Here is an 18,257-nt window from a genome sequence, read left to right as displayed (position 1 = left end):
GGTCACGTTTCCAACATAAGTGGAGGATAACAACTTAAATCTCGCGTCCCCAGCGGCAATGACACACACAAACACCTCGATGCAGCCTCTCTCATTCTTGGCCCGGCACGAATCAACAGCGAGCGACTATTTCTGCCTGAGTAAACACGGGCGAGCGAGGTTAGCTCGCAGACGAAGTGTGAGGGATTTGTTGCCTTTGGGACGGCAAAAATATGAACACGTTGGAGACGGGAGCTTCGACGACGGTCTGTTCAGACTGCACGGCTGACCCTCGGAGTGTGTAATGCCGTAACTATTATGTGTGTGATGCCATCATTATCCAGTCAAATAAAAAAAAAAGGGTTTTTATTAGTCTGAATAATTGAAAACACCTTGAGCGCGAGCGTTTAATTTAAGTAAGTGCCAGATACTGTGAGGAATTTTGTGTGTGTGTGTGTGTGTGTGTGTGTTATGAAAACTTCTACGAGACCTTCGTGAGTAAACGAGCCCGTCGGGGTGAAGACTTCTTAACGCTCGTCATCGATCGCAAAAAAAAAGTCATACAGGTTCACCAGAAACTCCTCCAGCTCCAGAGTCTTGCAGCGACCCGCCGAACACAGCTGAGTGGGCCCCCGCCGGAGAGAAAGAGCGGCACAGGAGAACCAGAACCAGGACTGAGCCGCCGGGCCAGACTGTCAGATGTGTCCCTGCTGCAGTAAAATGGGAAGTTTTCTAAAAGGAGCTCTGAAACAGTTCTGCTTCTGTCCACAGGGGGCGCCAAAATCAACACCAAATGTGACTTTGATGGTAACGGGAAGTTTTCTAAAAGGAGCTCTGAAACAGTTCTGCGTCTGTCCACAGGGGGCGCCAGAATCAACACCAAATGTGACTTTGATGGTAACGGGAAGTTTTCTAAAAGGAGCTCTGAAACAGTTCTGCTTCTGTCCACAGGGGGCGCCAAAATCAACACCAAATGTGACTGATGGTCACGGTATCCTGCAGGGCTGATGAGGGGAAGTGGAAACAGGTGTGCAGGAGGGCGGGGCCAGTCAGGGGACTGGGGACTGGGGGGGGGGGGGGGGTATGTGTGTGGCTGGTTGTGAGCAGGTGGAACAAAGATAGAGGACATCTAGTGGGCAGGTGGGGAATGGCAGTCAACGAGTTTCAGGAAGGTGGGAAAGGGAAGTATAAACAATGGAGGCTCGTTCTATTTTTGCCTAAATTGCAGGAAAACTGAACCCTGACTAATCACCGTCTGTGTGACATGCAAAGGTAAAGGTGTTTTTAAAATGTACACGTTTTAACTTTCTCATTATTTGCTTAGGATTTCGTTTTGTTTTTCAGTATCTATGTTTTTCATACTCAGCTCATTGAAAATAACACTTTAAATCCAATTCAGCAAAGGGAACAATCGGCCGGATTTCCATGAACACGCTTACGTCCGTGCACCGACGACACGTCACACTTTGTAGATGTTTTAAAAAATTGAGAAATAACATTATCGACAATTTTTATCTTTCGTCGGGAACATTGTGAAACATCCTAAATGCAGAATACTTTTTTTTCCCACCGTGATAAAATGACAAACCGATATTTGGACCTTAATTTTCTTGATACTGTGTGTTCTGGTGCCGGCCTCAGCTACTGGTACAACAAGGCTGTAACGACTTTAAAGGAAGAAACAGAGATCCGTAAAAGAAGAATAATCAAAAAAAAAGGTTGTTCTGCTTTTGGAGAGTTGCACATCAATCAGTGTAATCTCTGTGTTCTCTGGTGTGGAAGGACACAGTCACCCCCCCAGCCACTGTTATCACTGTTTCAGTGGTCCTTGGCCAAAGGAAGTCGGCATGCTCATTGTTCCCACCATTCCCCTGTTCCTCGGCTACCTTCCTGGGGCCATTATAAACGGGTGAAGGAGCTGACCTGAACCCCCCCCCACACACACACACACACACACACACACACCCCCAGTGCGTCTGCGTTACATCCAAAGCTTGGCACAGCTGATAGAGGAGGAGGAAGACGGGCGTTTCGAGAGTGACGACACACAGGCCGAACATCTCAAGGGTGTTGTCAGTTCGGCTCTCCCGCCATGTCTGAGCCGCATTCCTCTGGTACCCGGAGTTCGCCCACGCCAAAGCGAACCCCCTGAGGCCCAGACCGGGGTCACCGTGTAACCCACCCCCCCCTGCTGAGAGATACTCAGTTTCATCCCACAGGAAGGATTTACTGTCCAGGACTTTGCCTTTCAGTCTGCGGCTAATAAGCAACTGGGTCAGACCACCGCAAGCCCGTCTAAATAATAAATCGAAAAACAGAGACACTTTGCAAAAAAAGAAAGAAAAGCCGGATGACTTCCCGGCTCGGTTTGTTTTCAGGAGTCGAACGAGTAGAACTTCCGACTGTTGATTTTGGGGGGAACACACATGTGTTCCAGCCAATGGCCTACTTTCCATCTGTACGCTGATATTCAGGCTTCACAATGATTCAATATTCTGGTTCATGGAATAAAGACAATATGGCCTCAAAGTATTCTGGCCGTCCTGGAGCTTTCAAATGTGCAATTTCCACCCCAAAAAACGGGGGAATTCAACAACAACTAAATCAAAAAAATAAAGCGAACTCTCGCGATGCTTCACTGGCGTGAGTTTACTCAACACGCCAGACTACGTTGCATTTAAAAAATATATTTTTTCCACTTTTCTTTTTCTCCACCTTTTTATCTATTTCACTGGTTTCATGATTGGATGTTCTGCCGTTTTATTGTATATCTCATCCCTCAGCGCTCTTCTTTCAGGAGCGTCCTATAAACGACTTAAAGCGAATGATTTATTGTGGAACACATCTCTATTTCATGAGAAGAGACACGGCGGGTTTCCAACCTTCGGCGTGCGGCTTTTATTTCTGTTTCTTCTGCGCAATTTATTCGTGCATATGTAGATACATATATAGATAATGTTTTTCTTCGGGAAATGTTGTGTTGTAACTCCCCGACTGACTAATTAACTCGTCGTGACATGTTGTGTCCGGCCCCGACGTGACGACTCCCAGCGTGCGGTGGGGAACTGGGCCAGACTGCTTCCTGATTAGCTTAGTGGACCACAGGACGAGGTGGACAAAGACTGTGTCATCTGCCACTGTGACTCAGTGCGTTTACATGATGGTATAATTCGAATCTTGCTTTAGTCGGACTATGCTATCTTTTGGGGGATCTGCTGTTATCCCAATATACATGGCAGTGAGTAATTCGAATCATTGGCCTTTGAAAGCATGTCATATCCGATACGATAGGTGGCGCTGTTTTCATTACAACTCGTGGTGATACAGCCATTTCCGCTTGACCTCTTCACCACTACCAACAACAACCAACAACAACAACATCAACATTTCGAGAAAGATGGCGAACAGAGAGCAAGGCGAAGCTACATCCCTCTACTATTCTTGCATGATGTTAATAGTGACATTATCGTCTCTTTCGACTTCCGGGTCACGACATGGGAGGGAGGAGGAGGGCGGCGGGATCTCAAGCATGCGCAAAGACTCAAAGTCCAGTTCCTAATCCAATTCACCGCTACATGCCGTGATAGTCGAATTATCAACCGGATCGGATCGAGTTATCCAGGGGTGTTAATCGGATCGTAGTCGGACCGCACAAAGTCGAACAAAGGTGTTTACATGAAACGGATAATTCGATTTCAGTCCGACTAAGCCAGTTATTCGAATTCATGTAAATACGGTCAGTGTGTGAACGTGGTGTGCGAGCATGTGTGTGTGTGTGTGTGTTTTTAAAGAAGGGGGATTTGACTGTGGCCGTGGTGGTTCCACAACATGTAATTACTCCCACTTAGCATGGAGGGGGGACACAAAATACAGATTTCAGTCACAACACAGGCGAGAATATGTGGCGGGGAGGCCTGTCTAGCGAGTATATTTCTATCTGCACATGTTGTTCTCCAAGAGACACATTCAGAACAATCAATGTACCCCCCTCCCCCTAAATAACAATACTGTGGGTGCACACTTGCAGCAGTCTTTCTATCGGGCCAGATCCTCAAAGTGAGTCAGCATTTCCAGTTAAATTAAATGCGTCATCGGCCTCGTCACCTCTGCTCCGTAGTCGGCGAGGTTTAATCTGTGAATTAACCTCACAGAAACACACCAGTCGACACACACACACACACACACACATTTGGCGAGAAAGCCCAAAAGGCCCGTCGGCCGTGTGTCGTCAGAAGTCGGCTGCAAACAAATGGCGGTCGCTGCCGTCTGTGTTCTTGTGGTGCCGCTTTCCGACGCCACAGGAACACCACGTCCATCGTGCCGGAGCGCAAGAGGCAAAAAAGGGGGCGTGGCTACTGCGCGTGTGGATGAATGCAACAACAACAAGAAAGTCGGTTGAGTCATCGATCAGCTCGGAGAAAGAGACCCAAGTTTGTGTCTGTGCTGGGTTTGATCAGGTTAAAATATATATATTTAAATAATTGACTCTGTTCTGAGATGTCATGTTCACTGTCTTCAAACGTTTCCCGCCCATTTGAAGTGTGAGGTTTGCTGTGGACGAGCCGTCGATGATGTTATTACTGATGTAAAGCGATGCTTACAGGTGCATTAATCAATATTTTTTACAAAAACAAAGGATGAAATTATGAGTGTAAATGAAGCCACGGTGAGTTTTCATTCCTCTCTGTTCACAGGACGCTTCGGCTCTTTTTGTTTTTGTTTTTTAAAGCCTGAAACTTTATTTGGTCACGGCTGGAGGCTTTTCTATGGTAAAGAAGCTTTAAAAAAACCGCTGTGTATCTCCTCGGCACCGAACAACGCACAGACCAACGAGCTGATGAACGTCGTGGAGCAATAAGCAGCTAAAGAGACGGAAATAGAGCAAAAGAGAGAGAGAGAGAGAGTATTGGATTACGCTCCGACAGTAAATGAACGATAATGTTTCTCTGTGTCTGCCGGATGTGGAAATACGTCCGCTAACACATTAGCGACGTGGTCGGTTAATGGATCCATGTCGGGGTTTCAGCTCGGTGGCCCCGCCCCCAAGGGGCCGAAATGAAAATAATTTAAATGTAGAAGATATTTTACTACAGTACCCTAGTATAAGTAATAATTGTTGTACTCTTTCGTGAACTTTATATATATATATATATATATATATACACACATATATATATATATATGTAGATGTATATACATATATATTTATTCATATGTATATATAAATGTATATTTATATATGAATGTATATATATATGTAGATGTATATACATATATATTTATTTATATGTATATATATATACACACATATATATATATATATGTAGATGTATATACATATATATTTATTTATATGTATATATATATTGTATATATATATATGTATGTATATATGTAGATGTATATACATATATATTTATTTATATGTATATATATATATGTATATATATATTGTGTATATATATATTTATTCAATTCAATTCAGTTTATTTGTATAGCCCAATTTCACAAATTACAAATTTGTCTCGGAGTGCTTTACAATCTGTACACATAGACATCCCTGCCCCAAAACCTCACATCGGACCAGGAAAAACTCCCAAATAACCCTTCAGGGGGAAAAAAAGGGAAGAAACCTGGAGGAGAGCAACAGAGGAGGATCCCTCTCCAGGATGGACAGGTGCAATAGATGTAATGTGTACAGAAGGACAGATTTAGAGTTAAAATACATTCAATGAATATGACAGAGTGTATGAATAGTTCATAGTAGGCATATTCCACGATGGAGACCTCCACGATCCATCAGGCAGATGGCGGTGGGGAGGAGGAGTGGGCGGAGTCTCAACAGGACAGTGGCGTAGTCATGAGCAGGAATTCCACGACCCAGACGATCCATCAGGCAGATAGGATCTATGCCGTCTCATAGGGTCCGATGACCCCATGAGACGTAAAGTCAAAAGGACTTCCGGGGAGAAAGCAGAGTTAGTAACGTGTGATTGAGAGATGAAAATTCATCCTTAAGGAGAGAAAAAGAGGAGATAGGTACTCAGTGCATCCTAAAACGTCCGCCGGCAGCTATAAGCCTATAGCAGCATATCAAGGGGCTGGACCAGGGCAAACCTGATTCAGCCCTAACTATAAGCTCTGTCAAAGAGGAAGGTCTTAAGTCTACTCTTAAACGAGGTGACTGTGTCTGCCTCCCGGACTGAAATTGGAAGCTGGTTCCATAAAAGAGGAGCTTGATAACTAAAGGCTCTGGCTCCCATTCTACTTATTAAGACTCTAGGAACTACAAGTAGTCCCGCATTTAGTGAGCGTAGCTCTCTAGTGGGGCAATATGGTACGACAAGCTCCTTAAGATATGATGGAGCATCACCAATCAAGGCTTTGTAGGTTAAGAGAAGAATTTTAAAAGTGATTCTTGATTTTACTGGGAGCCAGTGCAGAGCAGCTAGTGCAGGAGTGATGTGATCTCTTTTCTTAGTTTTAGTGAGAACACGAGCTGCAGCATTCTGGATCAACTGGAGGGACCTAAGAGATTTATTAGAGCAGCCTGCTAATAAGGAGTTGCAGTAATCCAGTCTCGAAGTAACGAACGCGTGAACCAATTTTTCTGCATCTTTTTGAGACAAGATGTGTCTGATTTTTGAAATATTACGTAGATGAAAGAATGCAGTCCTTGAGATTTGCTTTACGTGGGAGTTAAAGGACAAGTCCCGATCAAAGATAACGCCAAGATTCTTTACAGTGGTGTTGGATGCCAGGGCAATGCCGTCTACAGAATCCACATCACCAGATAATTGATCTCTGAGGTGCTCAGGGCCGATTAAAATTACTTCGGTTTTGTCTGAGTTTAACATCAAGAAGTTGCAGGTCATCCATGTTTTTATGTCTTTAAGACATGCTTGAATTTTACAGAGTTGGTTGCTCTCCTCTGGTTTTATCGATAAATATAGTTGAGTGTCATCTGCATAACAATGAAAGTTTATGGAGTGTTTCCTGATAATATTGCCCAAAGGAAGCATGTATAAAGTAAATAAAATTGGTCCAAGCACAGAACCTTGTGGAACTCCGTGATTAACGTTGGTGGTTATCGAGGCGTCATCGTTTACAAATACAAACTGAGATCGATCTGATAAATAGGATTTAAACCAAATTAGTGCCGTGCCTGAAATGCCAATCGACTGCTCCAGTCTCTGTAACAGGATGTCATGGTCAATGGTGTCGAATGCAGCACTAAGGTCTAACAAGACCAGGACAGAGAGGAGTCCTTTATCTGCTGCCATTAAGAGGTCATTTGTAATTTTCACCAGTGCTGTCTCGGTGCTGTGGTGTTTTCTAAATCCTGATTGAAATTTCTCAAATAAACTATTATGATGTAGAAAGTCGCACAACTGATTTGCGACCACTTTCTCAAGGATCTTGGAGAGGAAGGGAGGTTAGAGATCGGTCTGTAGTTAGCCAACACCTCTGGATCCAGAGTGGGCTTCTTCAGGAGAGGTTTAATAACAGCCACTTTGAAGGAGTGTGGTACGTGGCCTGTTAGCAGAGACACATTGATAATATCTAATAGAGAGCCGCCAATTAAAGGCAAAACGTCTTTAAGCAGCCTCGTCGGGATGGGGTCCAAGAGACAGGTAGACGTGTTCGAAGTAGAAACCGTTGAAGATAATTGGTCACGGTTGATGGGAGAAAAGCCTCCAAATATACACCAGGGCATACAGCGGTTTCCAAGGCCATTCCACTTGAGGACAGATTGGCACTGGTTATGGGCAAGAGAATATTAATCTTGTCCCTAATAGTTAAAATCTTTTCATTAAAGAAGTTCATAAAGTCATTACCACTGAGGTTTATAGGAATGCTCGGCTCCACAGAGCTGTGACTCTCTGTCAGCCTGGCTACAGTGCTGAAGAGAAACCTGGGGTTGTTTTTATTTTTCTCTATTACTGATGAGTAATAGGCTGCTCTGGCATTACGGAGGGCCTTCTTATATGTTTTAAGACTATCTCGCCAAACTAAGCGGGATTCGAGATTAGTTGAACGCCATATGCGTTCAAGCTTTCGTGACGTTTGCTTCAGTTTGCGGGTCTGAGGGTTATACCAGGGAGCAAACCTCCTCTTCCTCACTGTCTTCTTCTTCAGAGGGCTATCGAGTCCAGTGTCATTCTCAGAGAGCCTATGGCACTGTCAACAAGATGATCAATCTGGGACGGACTAAAGTTAGACCAGGAGTCCTCTGTTATATTGAGACGTGGTATCGAATCAAATACAGAAGGAATCGCTTCTTTAAATTTAGCTACAGCACTGTCAGTTAGACATCTGGTGTAGAAACTTTTGACTAACGGAGTACACTCCGGTAGTATAAATTCAAAAGTTATGAGGTTGTGGTCTGACAGAAGAGGATTCTGTGGGAAGACGTTCAAATGCTCAATGTCAACGCCATAAGTAAGAACAAGATCAAGCGTGTGGCCAAAGCTGTGAGTGGGTTTCTGTACTGTCTGGCAGAAGCCAATCGAGTCCAACAAGGAGATGAATGCAGCACTAAGGCAATCATTATCAACATCCACATGGATATTAAAATCTCCAACAATAATAACTTTATCGGTTTTAAGAACCAAACTTGATATAAATTCTGAGAATTCAGATATAAACTCTGAATATGGACCTGGTGGCCGGTACAGAATCACAAATCGAATTGGCTGTAGTGTTTTCCAGGTTGGATGTGAAAGACTAAGAACAAGGCTTTCAAATGAGGTGTAGTGTAATTTTGGTTGAGGATTAATTAATAGGCTCGATTCAAAGATGGCTGCTACTCCACCTCCTCGACCGGTGCCTCGAGGAATGTGAGTATTAATATGACTTGGAGGAGTCGATTCATTCAGGCAGACATATTCTTCATGGCTCAGCCAGGTTTCAGTTAGGCAACATAAATCAATGTGATTATCTGATATTAAATCATTTAGTAACACAGCTTTAGATGACAGAGATCGAATATTTAGGAGACCACATTTAATAGTCCTGTTTTGTTGCACTGCTGAAATAATGGTGTTAACTTGTATAAGGTTATTGTGTACGACTCCTCTTCTGCTTACTTTTGATTTATTTAATTGAAGTGGCCGTGGGACAGACACAGTCTCTACTCTAAAGTCATGGGTGGGTAACTGCTCGAATGGAAGAGCAGAGAAGGGTGTTAAACTACAACTCTGCTCCCGGTTCCTGATCTGAACCCTGGGTTGTCATAGATTAAGTCTGGTGATCAACTTGGTCATATTCGCAGAAATGAGACGCGCTCCGTCCAACGTGGGATGGATGCCGTCTCACCTCATCAGATCAGGTTTTCCCCAGAAAGTCTTCCAGTTGTCTACGTAGCCCACATTATTCGCTGGGCACCACCTCGACAGCCAGCGGTTGAAAGACGACATTCGGCTATACAATTCGTCTGTCTGCAAATTTGGGAGAGGGCCAGAGAAAATTACGGTGTCCGACAACGTCTTGGCATAAGCACACACCGATTCCACATTAATTTTAGTGAGTTCCGGGCCGTCATTACCACCGGCGTGTATTACAATCTGACTGTATCTCCGCTTATCCTTAGCCAGCAGCTTCAAACAAGACTCCACGTCGCCCGCTCTGGCCCCGGGAGGCACACGACTCTGGTCCGTGGCTTCGCTATTTTCACGTTCCTGACTATAGAGCTCCCGATAACCAGGGTGTGTTCCTCAGCGGGTGTGTCGCTGAGCAGGAAAACTGGTTCAAACGTGAAGTGGTTGGTGCACAGCGGGCTTCTGTGTAGACTTACTACTCCTGCGAACAGTTACCCACGATCCCGGCTGCTCGGGACCACCGGGAACAGCTATCAGCTGACTGTAGCTCGCGCCGGCTACGGGAGAGGCGGGCTAACTAGCATAGCTGTCTGAGCTTCGATAGCGGAGCCGTGCATCTAACCCACTTAGACCTGCCTCCAACCTAGCAAATAAACTACACTTGTTGCATGTATCGTTATCATTAAGGGAGGCAGGGGGATAACTATACATGAGACACACTGAGCAAGAGGGAGCGGGAGGGAGAGAAGAAGAAGTCATGCTCGCTGTTGAGCTGGCAACCAGAGCTTACCGGAAGAGTGAGATGATGCGTTCAGGAGCAGCTGGGAAAATTCTTGTCATGAAATGTGTTTCTGAATTCTGTCTGTTATATATGTATGTATATATATGTAGATGTATATACATATATTTATTTATATGTATATATATATATATGTGTATATATTTTGCATATATATATATATATATATGTATGTAGATATATATATATGTATATATATTTGTCTCAAACAAATATGGAGTCTTCTAACCCTTCTAACAAAAAAAACCTGTCAAATTCTTTGGATTGAGGGGAAATGATGATTCTTCATATTGTGAGCCGGTTTTGCTCGACACCGCCGTTCATCATTAAAATTGAAGCTTCGTGAAACGACTGCTCGGCGGGCACCATGAGGTCTGAAATCCTAAACGAGTGAATGAAACGTCCGTCATAACAAACGCTGATTTCCTTCAGAGCAGTCGCTCAAATTCAAGGTCTCCCGGAGACACACGGCACCTGGCGACGCGCTGCATTATGAGCGTTGACTGAGATTTAATCTGTTCTCATGAATAACGGTTTTTTTAAAGTCCGACTTTGACTGACAGATAGTTAAAAATGTATCAGAGCTGCTGACACGGGGCGTCAAGAGGCATCCGTCAGCCGTGTGTCTGCAGCATCGCACCGAGCACGCGGTGAACACGCGCAACACACACACACTCCCGACGAAGAGGAGTTGGAAGGTTGCCCGGGCAAGGAGGCGAGAAGGAGGCGAGAAGGAGAGGAGCAGCAACCGAAGGTGAAGCTCTCTTCTTCCATTTCTCACTCCCTACGCCTCCTCCAGCTCTCCTACCTCCCTCCCTGGCAACGCTTTGAGCCCGTCGGTTCAGAGAAGCATTCTTTTACAATGAGAAGCCTAAAAGTGTTATTTTCTTCCTCTTCTTCTTCTTCTTCTTCTTCTCGTTCTTCTTCTTCTTCTTGTTCTTCTTCTTCTAGTTCTTGTTCTTCTTCTTCTAGTTCTTGTTCTTGTTCTTCTACTTGTTCTTCTTCTAGTTCTTGTTCTTCTTGTCTTTCTTCTTCTTCCTCTTCTGGTCTTTTTTCTTCTTCTATGTCCTTCTATTTCCTTCTTCTTCTTTTATTTCCTTTTTCCAACACCTTATTCTTCCTTCTTATTATTGTGGTCATTCTCCTTCTTCTTCTTCCTTCTCCCTCTTTTCTAACTTCTTCTTCTTCTTCTAGTTCTTGTTCTTCTTCTTCTAGTTCTTGTTCTTCTTCTTCTAGTTCTTGTTCTTCTACTTGTTCTTCTTCTGGTTCTTGTTCTTCTTCTTCTTCTGGTCTTTTTTCTTCTTCCTCTTCTGGTCTTTTTTCTTCTTCTATGTCCTTCTATTTCCTTCTTCTTCTTTTATTTCCTTTTTCCTACACCTTCTTCTTCCTTCTTATTATTGTGGTCATTCTCCTTCTTCTTCTTCCTTCTCCCTCTTTTCTAACTTCTTCTTCTTCCTCCTTCTTCTTCTTCCCTATTTCTTCTTCTTCTTCTTCTTCTTCTTCTTTTCCTTCTGCTCAAACCAAAGCCCAAGAAAAGCCATCGGCTATCTGATGGGAGCTGTGAGTTTGTTTTCAGTTGAGGGTTACGCAGGTTTCTCTCCAAAAATAGGCAGCAACAGAAAAGTGGACGAGGAGGACGGAGATGGGTGAGGAGGAGGAGGAGGAGGAGGAGGAGGAGTTTGGTTAATGAGCACCAGATGCCTTACCTTCGGTGGTAGCCACATTCTTCGGAGCTTTGGTTGGTGTGTGATCTGTGCTCGAACTTATGTCAGAAGAGATGCTGGAGCTCCCTTTACCTGCAGGGGAGACGGGGAGAAAACACACGACTCATGAGACGCAGGACGACAACCCGGAGACCACGAACTGCAGTTACCATTTATCGCTCTCTTTCCCCTTCCGCACGGCCTGTGAACATCAGGGGAAACACTTTTTACGCTTTAATTCCTGAGATAAAGTGTTTCATGATGCATGTAATAGGGTAAGGACGTATGAAGTTTGAAGGGAATATAAATCTATCACTTTCGTGACGTTTATCCTCCTCCTGGCTTTTGGATGAACGGTTCGGCTTTGGCATGTGAAACGAAGTCTCCGCCGGTTTGTGTCCATTTAAAAAAAAAAAAAAAGTTTGGACAAAACCACTAGAAAGTCGAGCAGGGCCTCTCCGCAGCCCCCGTGGACCGAGCCCCCGATTCGGCTCCGCTGGGAGCCAACGCCAACGCCACGCTGCCGGAGCCCGAGAGCGGATTGCCCGGCCCACTGGTGAAAAGGGAGGCACGGGAGAACCAGGACCAGGACTGACAGACCCTGTTGCAGTAAAATGAGTGATTTTCTTTTAAAAAAGGGGCTCCGTTGTGAAAAAAATAAAAACACTACCGCTTCTGTCCACAGGGGCCGCCAAAATCACCACAAGATTAAAGTTGTTTTGATAAATGATTCAAACTAAACGTGTGATCAGCGGCTCGTTCTTAAGGTGCGTTCACACCAAAAGCAAAACTATTTTTCGCGTCGCCCAAAACGCGTGAGTTTACTCGCTCGACCGTTCGCCGTGTTCAGGCCATGAGCGTCGAGACGCTGCACGAGAGGCGGGGCTTATCTCCGTGTCTCGTCTCCGTAAAGACCGTTATCATCTCCTTCATCCGCCAGAATAACTAACCACTAGATCGTAAATGCAGCTCTGCGGTTTTCGCCTTCCCCCCCCCCCATGCACGAAGACGTATGCCCAAAACCGTCACACCCACGTGGACGTCAAGCGCGGCCACCTAAACAAACCGGGCAGTCACCCGAAATAGGCAGTAAATATGAAAAGAAAAACGCAACCGGTGACTCCATGTCGAGCCGCACGAAAGACACGCGATCGCACACCGACGCGCATGATGTCATTTTTTCGTTTCAAAGCCGACGCAGCCGAATTGCGGACGACATCACAGAGCCGACACATCTGCTGCACGGCTCCCTCCAGAAACGGCTTTCGAGAAATTCACGAGGCGCTCGCAGCGGTTCCACTTTTCTAATATCCGAGCCCTCCGGTTACCGGATCCTCGTCCTCTCCATGTGCGGAGCGGCACGACGCCAATTAGTTTTCTGTCTTTTCACGGAAAGGCAAGTTGTGGGGAAAGCTTCCTGCTTCCTGTCTTGTGCTCGTATAACATTGTGTTGGCGGAGCGCTGCTGCATAGTTGTGACCAGTGTGTAATTAATGGTGGATTCGCACTTGAAAACAGATGCGGGGAGACGAACTGCCGAGTTCTGCACTTGTAACCGAGCTGCCGGCCGGAGACGCAGATGCTGATGTCATGAATACGATGCAGGAAACAATCCCCCGGGTTCTCATGGAATCAATCACACATCTGATACACGGAATGCAAACAATACCATTTCTTTTCATTGTTCGTCGTAGAGTCCGCCGATCTCGACTTTACACCGCGTGCGGCACGAAATCAGATCGCGTTTCTAAAAAATTACTTTTCCGCTAAACCTGCAACGATTAGTCGTCGAGTTGATCGATCGGAAATTCATCGGCAGCCATTTGGATAATTGATCTTTGTTTGATTGGTTAAATGCTAATATTCTCCAGTTTCAGCTTCTCCGTTGAGAATACACGCTGACTCCCGAACTCCTCTACGATTGAAAAAGGAATGTGACCTCGAGTTCTGAGGGACATTTTTAAAACTTTTCTCTGACTTTCGTGAACAAAAAAGTGAATCAATCTATCGGCTGATTAGTGGATGATGACTATATTTATTAGATGCAGCCCTGGAACCAAGATGAGTTCGTTTTTTGTTTGTTTGTTTCCAATGTAGCTTCACCAAATCAACCACAAATGAAATCTTAGGGACTTTAACTTTAAGGTGCTATGTTATTTTCTGTATCTTATCAATAGGTGCTGTGTATTTACACACTTAAGACGACGCTAGCGGTCAGCCTCCCTGACGGCTCTTCTACGTGTTTCATGTTTTTTGACTTTGTACTTTTAAGCTTTTTTTCAATTTGCATTTTTGCAATGTTTCGTGCAGCTTTAAGCAAAATGTGTTTTAAGAATGAAAACTATAAGAACGTGTTTCTGCCTGAAAACTCGACTTTAGACAAACTGACATTTTACTCTGTTGTTTCAACTTCATTTATTTGATAGTGAGACAAACAGTAGGCAGACATGTAGATGTTTAGCTGGCATCCTAGCAGACCTAACCCTGGGATGGAAAGCTCAAATGCCGATCTATCTTCTGTCATCGCTCAAACACTCAAGAGTTCACCTCTGACATTTGGCGTGTGTTGTTGAACCTCGTTCAGTTTGAAGCAATTTTTAATGCACATAGATCCGCTATGAAACCTCTGAAACCCTCATCTGATGACCACAGCAACACCTAACGTGACTTTTCTTCTTGCTAGAGGCCCGCTTCACGTGTCCTTGAACTCAACCACACACAAATGAAAACCGCAGACTCATCAAATCCATCCCTGTGAACTCACAAGAGGATGACGGGTTTTAAACGTGAGCTATCGCATGAACAACGAGCTCACGGCTCCACGACAGCTCCACCGGCCTGTGTTTCACGTTGCAGCGAAGGGAGAAGCAAGACCTCGAGAATCACTAAGAGGAGAAAAGAAAAACTCACATATTTCCCACCTGACGAATGCCCGCGACCCCGAATGAGAGCAATAAAACAAAAGACCGGCGTAAAAACTTTGGTATGTTGCAAGTCGAGCTCCAGGAGGACTCGAGTCTGTCGGAGTACCTGGCATGGCGTGATTCCCGGGTGGAGCCGCTCCACTTGTTATTTTTAACATCGTGACTTCCAATCTTTTCTCCGCAGTTATTGACTTAGAAGGAGAGCACACTGGAATGTTATTTATTTATACAAACATCTCCGCTCTGGAGACCGAAATAATGGACTCGGAGGAGTCGCAATACAGTTTTTTTCTTCTTTTTTCTTTCTCCTGAGTAAGTTATGTTGGAGATTAGATGGAAGAGACAGCGGGGGAGAGAGGAGGTAGTGTAATACCGAGACTAATATCTTATTCTGACAGTCTAACTACGCCTATAGCGGTGAAGGTGAGTCGGACTGTCCGTCTAAGATCATTCATCAATCAATGTTTGGAGCTTTTGTCATAATATTAGTATAAAGGAGTCAGTTGATAGGGATTTTTGTCATAAAGAATAACACATTAAAAGGGATTTAAGCTGCATTCCAGTTGGGTGAAACCCGTGACGTGATGGTGATGACGAGATGGACAGTCTCCATCAGCTACTTATTACTTTATGTGTCTTATACATCGATATTTGAAGTATAGAGCAAAAAAAAGTTCATTTTTTAATATTGCTTATTGCTTTTCGTTAAGAAATCGGGGAGAATATTTGTATTTTTATGATGAGAATCTCTTCACAAGTAGCTTCAATACCGATTAATGTCAAATACTTTTTGAGCTACGAAATTAGGCTATTTATGGAAGTGCTTGTACATGTGGCCCCCAGAAGAAACCATGTGAGGAGGATGTGTGTCCATAAAAGCTCTGAAACATTTCCAGGGTGTCTTCCACATGTTTTTGTTTACACAAAGATCATATGGCGGTGACCGATATGCACAACATGGCTGCCGAATCAAATAACAGATGGGTTTTTAAAAATCTGTGGAGTTGGCTCTTATCGAGATAAGACTGAGTGAGTGCACACATGCCCAAACACTGGTGTCCTTTGACCCCGCCTCCACCCAACCTGCAGAAACATCCATATATTAAGCTTCTTGGTGATGAACCGACTGAATGACTCATCATGAGAGGAGACTATTTCATTCAAATCTTAGTCAAAAACATCACATTTAATACAAATAATGTAAGTTTCATTATTCTGGAGAGTTTCTGGAAGAGTCTTTTTGTTGTTGTCTGAACTTCAAATTGTATACAAGTGTTTTTTTTAAACACGACCACCAGATGTCACTCTGTATGTACGAAGAATATTAACGTTGCACATCTTTTTTTAATAAAAAAAAAAAAAATATGGCATTTAAAATAAAAAATAAAAGATGCTGCAAGCTCAATGTGACGCAGGTCGATCCACGTGCACCTCTAGACAGGCAGAATACCTTGTGGGGGAATTGGGGACATTTAGAGGGGATAGTGCAAGTTATAAGCTGGCTCACTAATGTCTAGGACACACTCAAGAAAGCTGCAGACCCTCCCCCCCCCCTCTGCCCCCTAAAAAATGCACATTGATTTCTGTTTTTCGGGGGGTTTATGAGAGACACTGTTGCGTCTAGTTTGATACATACATAAAGAACAAAACAAACGTCCTCCTGTGTGGATGGATGTCCAATGAAACGTGCATGAAGTGGTGTATAGTTGGAGCACTTACCCTCGCTTCCATACTGTTTTCCATTGTTCGCACCCATTTTAAAGAATACATAATCTATGCGCCACACTCGGTGTATCAAAAGGAGTTAAATTCCAGAGGAAGAAGACACACACACACACACACAAAGAAAAGAAAAAGGGCAGCAGACGTCTTTCCGTAAAGAAGGACGAGACAGCCAGAGAGCTGCTTCGTGTCGGGCCGCGAGCTCCGACTGAGAATAGTTAATCCAGATGTTGGAGCACGGGACGCCTCAGCATTACGCAAAGGGAGTCCGCACTCCTCGAGCCTTCCAGCGGTGCACACTTTCTATCTCTGAACATCCACAGACAAAGAGCGGCGGAGGCTACGTGCACGCGCACAGACACACACGCGCGCGATCCCGAACAAGAGGAGTTAGCAGAGAAAAGTTTGTTGTTGTTGTGAAGTGGTCTAAATGGTAAGCAGCTGTTTATCAGGCCAGACAACTTTTCGGAGGACTCTGAGCTCTCCTCCTCTGGATTTAAAGAGAGCGCAGACCAGGGGAGGGAGAGCTGGATGTTTAGAGGAAGATAAGCCGACGTCACACTGAGACTCAGGCGGTCTCTGCAGAAGTACTTACTGAATATAGTGACTGGAGGTAAAAGTACACGAGTCAAATACAAAGTACATTTGCTTCTGAAGTACTTATTGAATACAGTGACTGGAGGTAAAAGTACACGAGTCAAATACAAAGTACATTTGCTTCTGAAGTACTTATTGAATACAGTGACTGGAGGTAAAAGTACACGAGTCAAATACAAAGTACATTTGCTTCTGAAGTACTTATTGAATGCTGTGACTGGAGGTAAAAGTACAAGTCAAACACAAAGTACATTTGCCTCTGAAGTACGACTGGAGATAAAAGTACACAAGTCAAATACAAAGTACATTTGTTTCTGAAGTACTTATTGAATGCTGTGACTGGAGGTAAAAGTACAAGTCAAACACAAAGTACATTTGCCTCTGAAGTGTGTAGCGGTACATAAAGTGGCAGAAATACTCAAAGTAAAGTACCTCAACATCCACAACACTTGGGTAAATGTACTCCCCCCCCCCCCCTCCAGTGGAACACAGTTTAAAGCTGACATAATGGAAGCAGACCCAGTATTTTACACCCCCCCCCCCCCTCACACCCCTTCAGGTACATAATTAATATTTAAGCATGATGTCATCCCAGGTGTGACTTTTAAGAGTATTCAGGCCTTCAGAGTGGAGTCCACGCGGCCTCTCAGACATTGGGAGGACGTGAGCCGACAGAAGAGAAAGGTTCAGCCTCACATGGGGGAATGCGTCTATGAATAACCGCCGTCCAGGTCACCGGATATCTGGAAGTAAAGCTGCAGGACAAAACCAGTTGTCTGCCGTCGACAGGTGACTTCATATTCTGGATACACGATGAAATTCCTTTCTAAAAGCATTCGGCCGAGAGCTCCGGCGAGGCGCTTTGGTCCGTACATTCTCCAATTAGACACGCAGATTAGTAAAGCCGCTCTGGTTTTTACCACAAATGTATTCATAAAATGTCACGGGCACATTTTCTTTCATTAGAGTACCGTGTAACATTTATTTAACTGCGATAACATCGATAGTCAGACGAATAATTGTTAAAATTCTTAGATTAAAAAAGACCCTGTATTGTGGTTATTTTCTTGGAGTTACAATATTAAGTATGTCTGTAAAGGGTGAAGTTTTAAAAAAAGTACTGAGAAATGTTCCAAATGTCACTCGACTTGCAAAACCTAGTATAAAAAAACTATTATTTTTAAAGCAAATTCCTTCAAACATTGCTTTCAGCT

At 44.1% G+C, this 18,257-nt stretch overlaps 1 protein-coding gene across 1 annotated transcript in view; it reads right to left on the bottom strand.

Moving 5' to 3' along the window:
* The window catches only part of si:dkey-192l18.9 (F-box/LRR-repeat protein 7), a 29,344-nt gene extending 12,472 nt beyond the window's left edge, over positions 1–16,872 (bottom strand). Inside the window, exons 1-2 of the mRNA XM_056433818.1 lie at positions 16,444–16,872; positions 11,805–11,894 (exon numbers count right to left, since the gene is read on the bottom strand). Of these exons, the coding sequence (XP_056289793.1) occupies positions 11,805–11,894; positions 16,444–16,480 (127 nt within the window). The 5' untranslated portion in view covers positions 16,481–16,872. The remainder of the gene's footprint in view (positions 1–11,804; positions 11,895–16,443) is intronic.
* Between the last annotated feature and the right edge of the window lie 1,385 nt (positions 16,873–18,257).

The sequence above is a fragment of the Pseudoliparis swirei genome, chromosome 16, assembly GCF_029220125.1.
Source record: "Pseudoliparis swirei isolate HS2019 ecotype Mariana Trench chromosome 16, NWPU_hadal_v1, whole genome shotgun sequence".
Lineage (NCBI taxonomy): Eukaryota > Metazoa > Chordata > Actinopteri > Perciformes > Liparidae > Pseudoliparis > Pseudoliparis swirei.
This window is presented reverse-complemented; position numbering and strand designations above follow the sequence as displayed.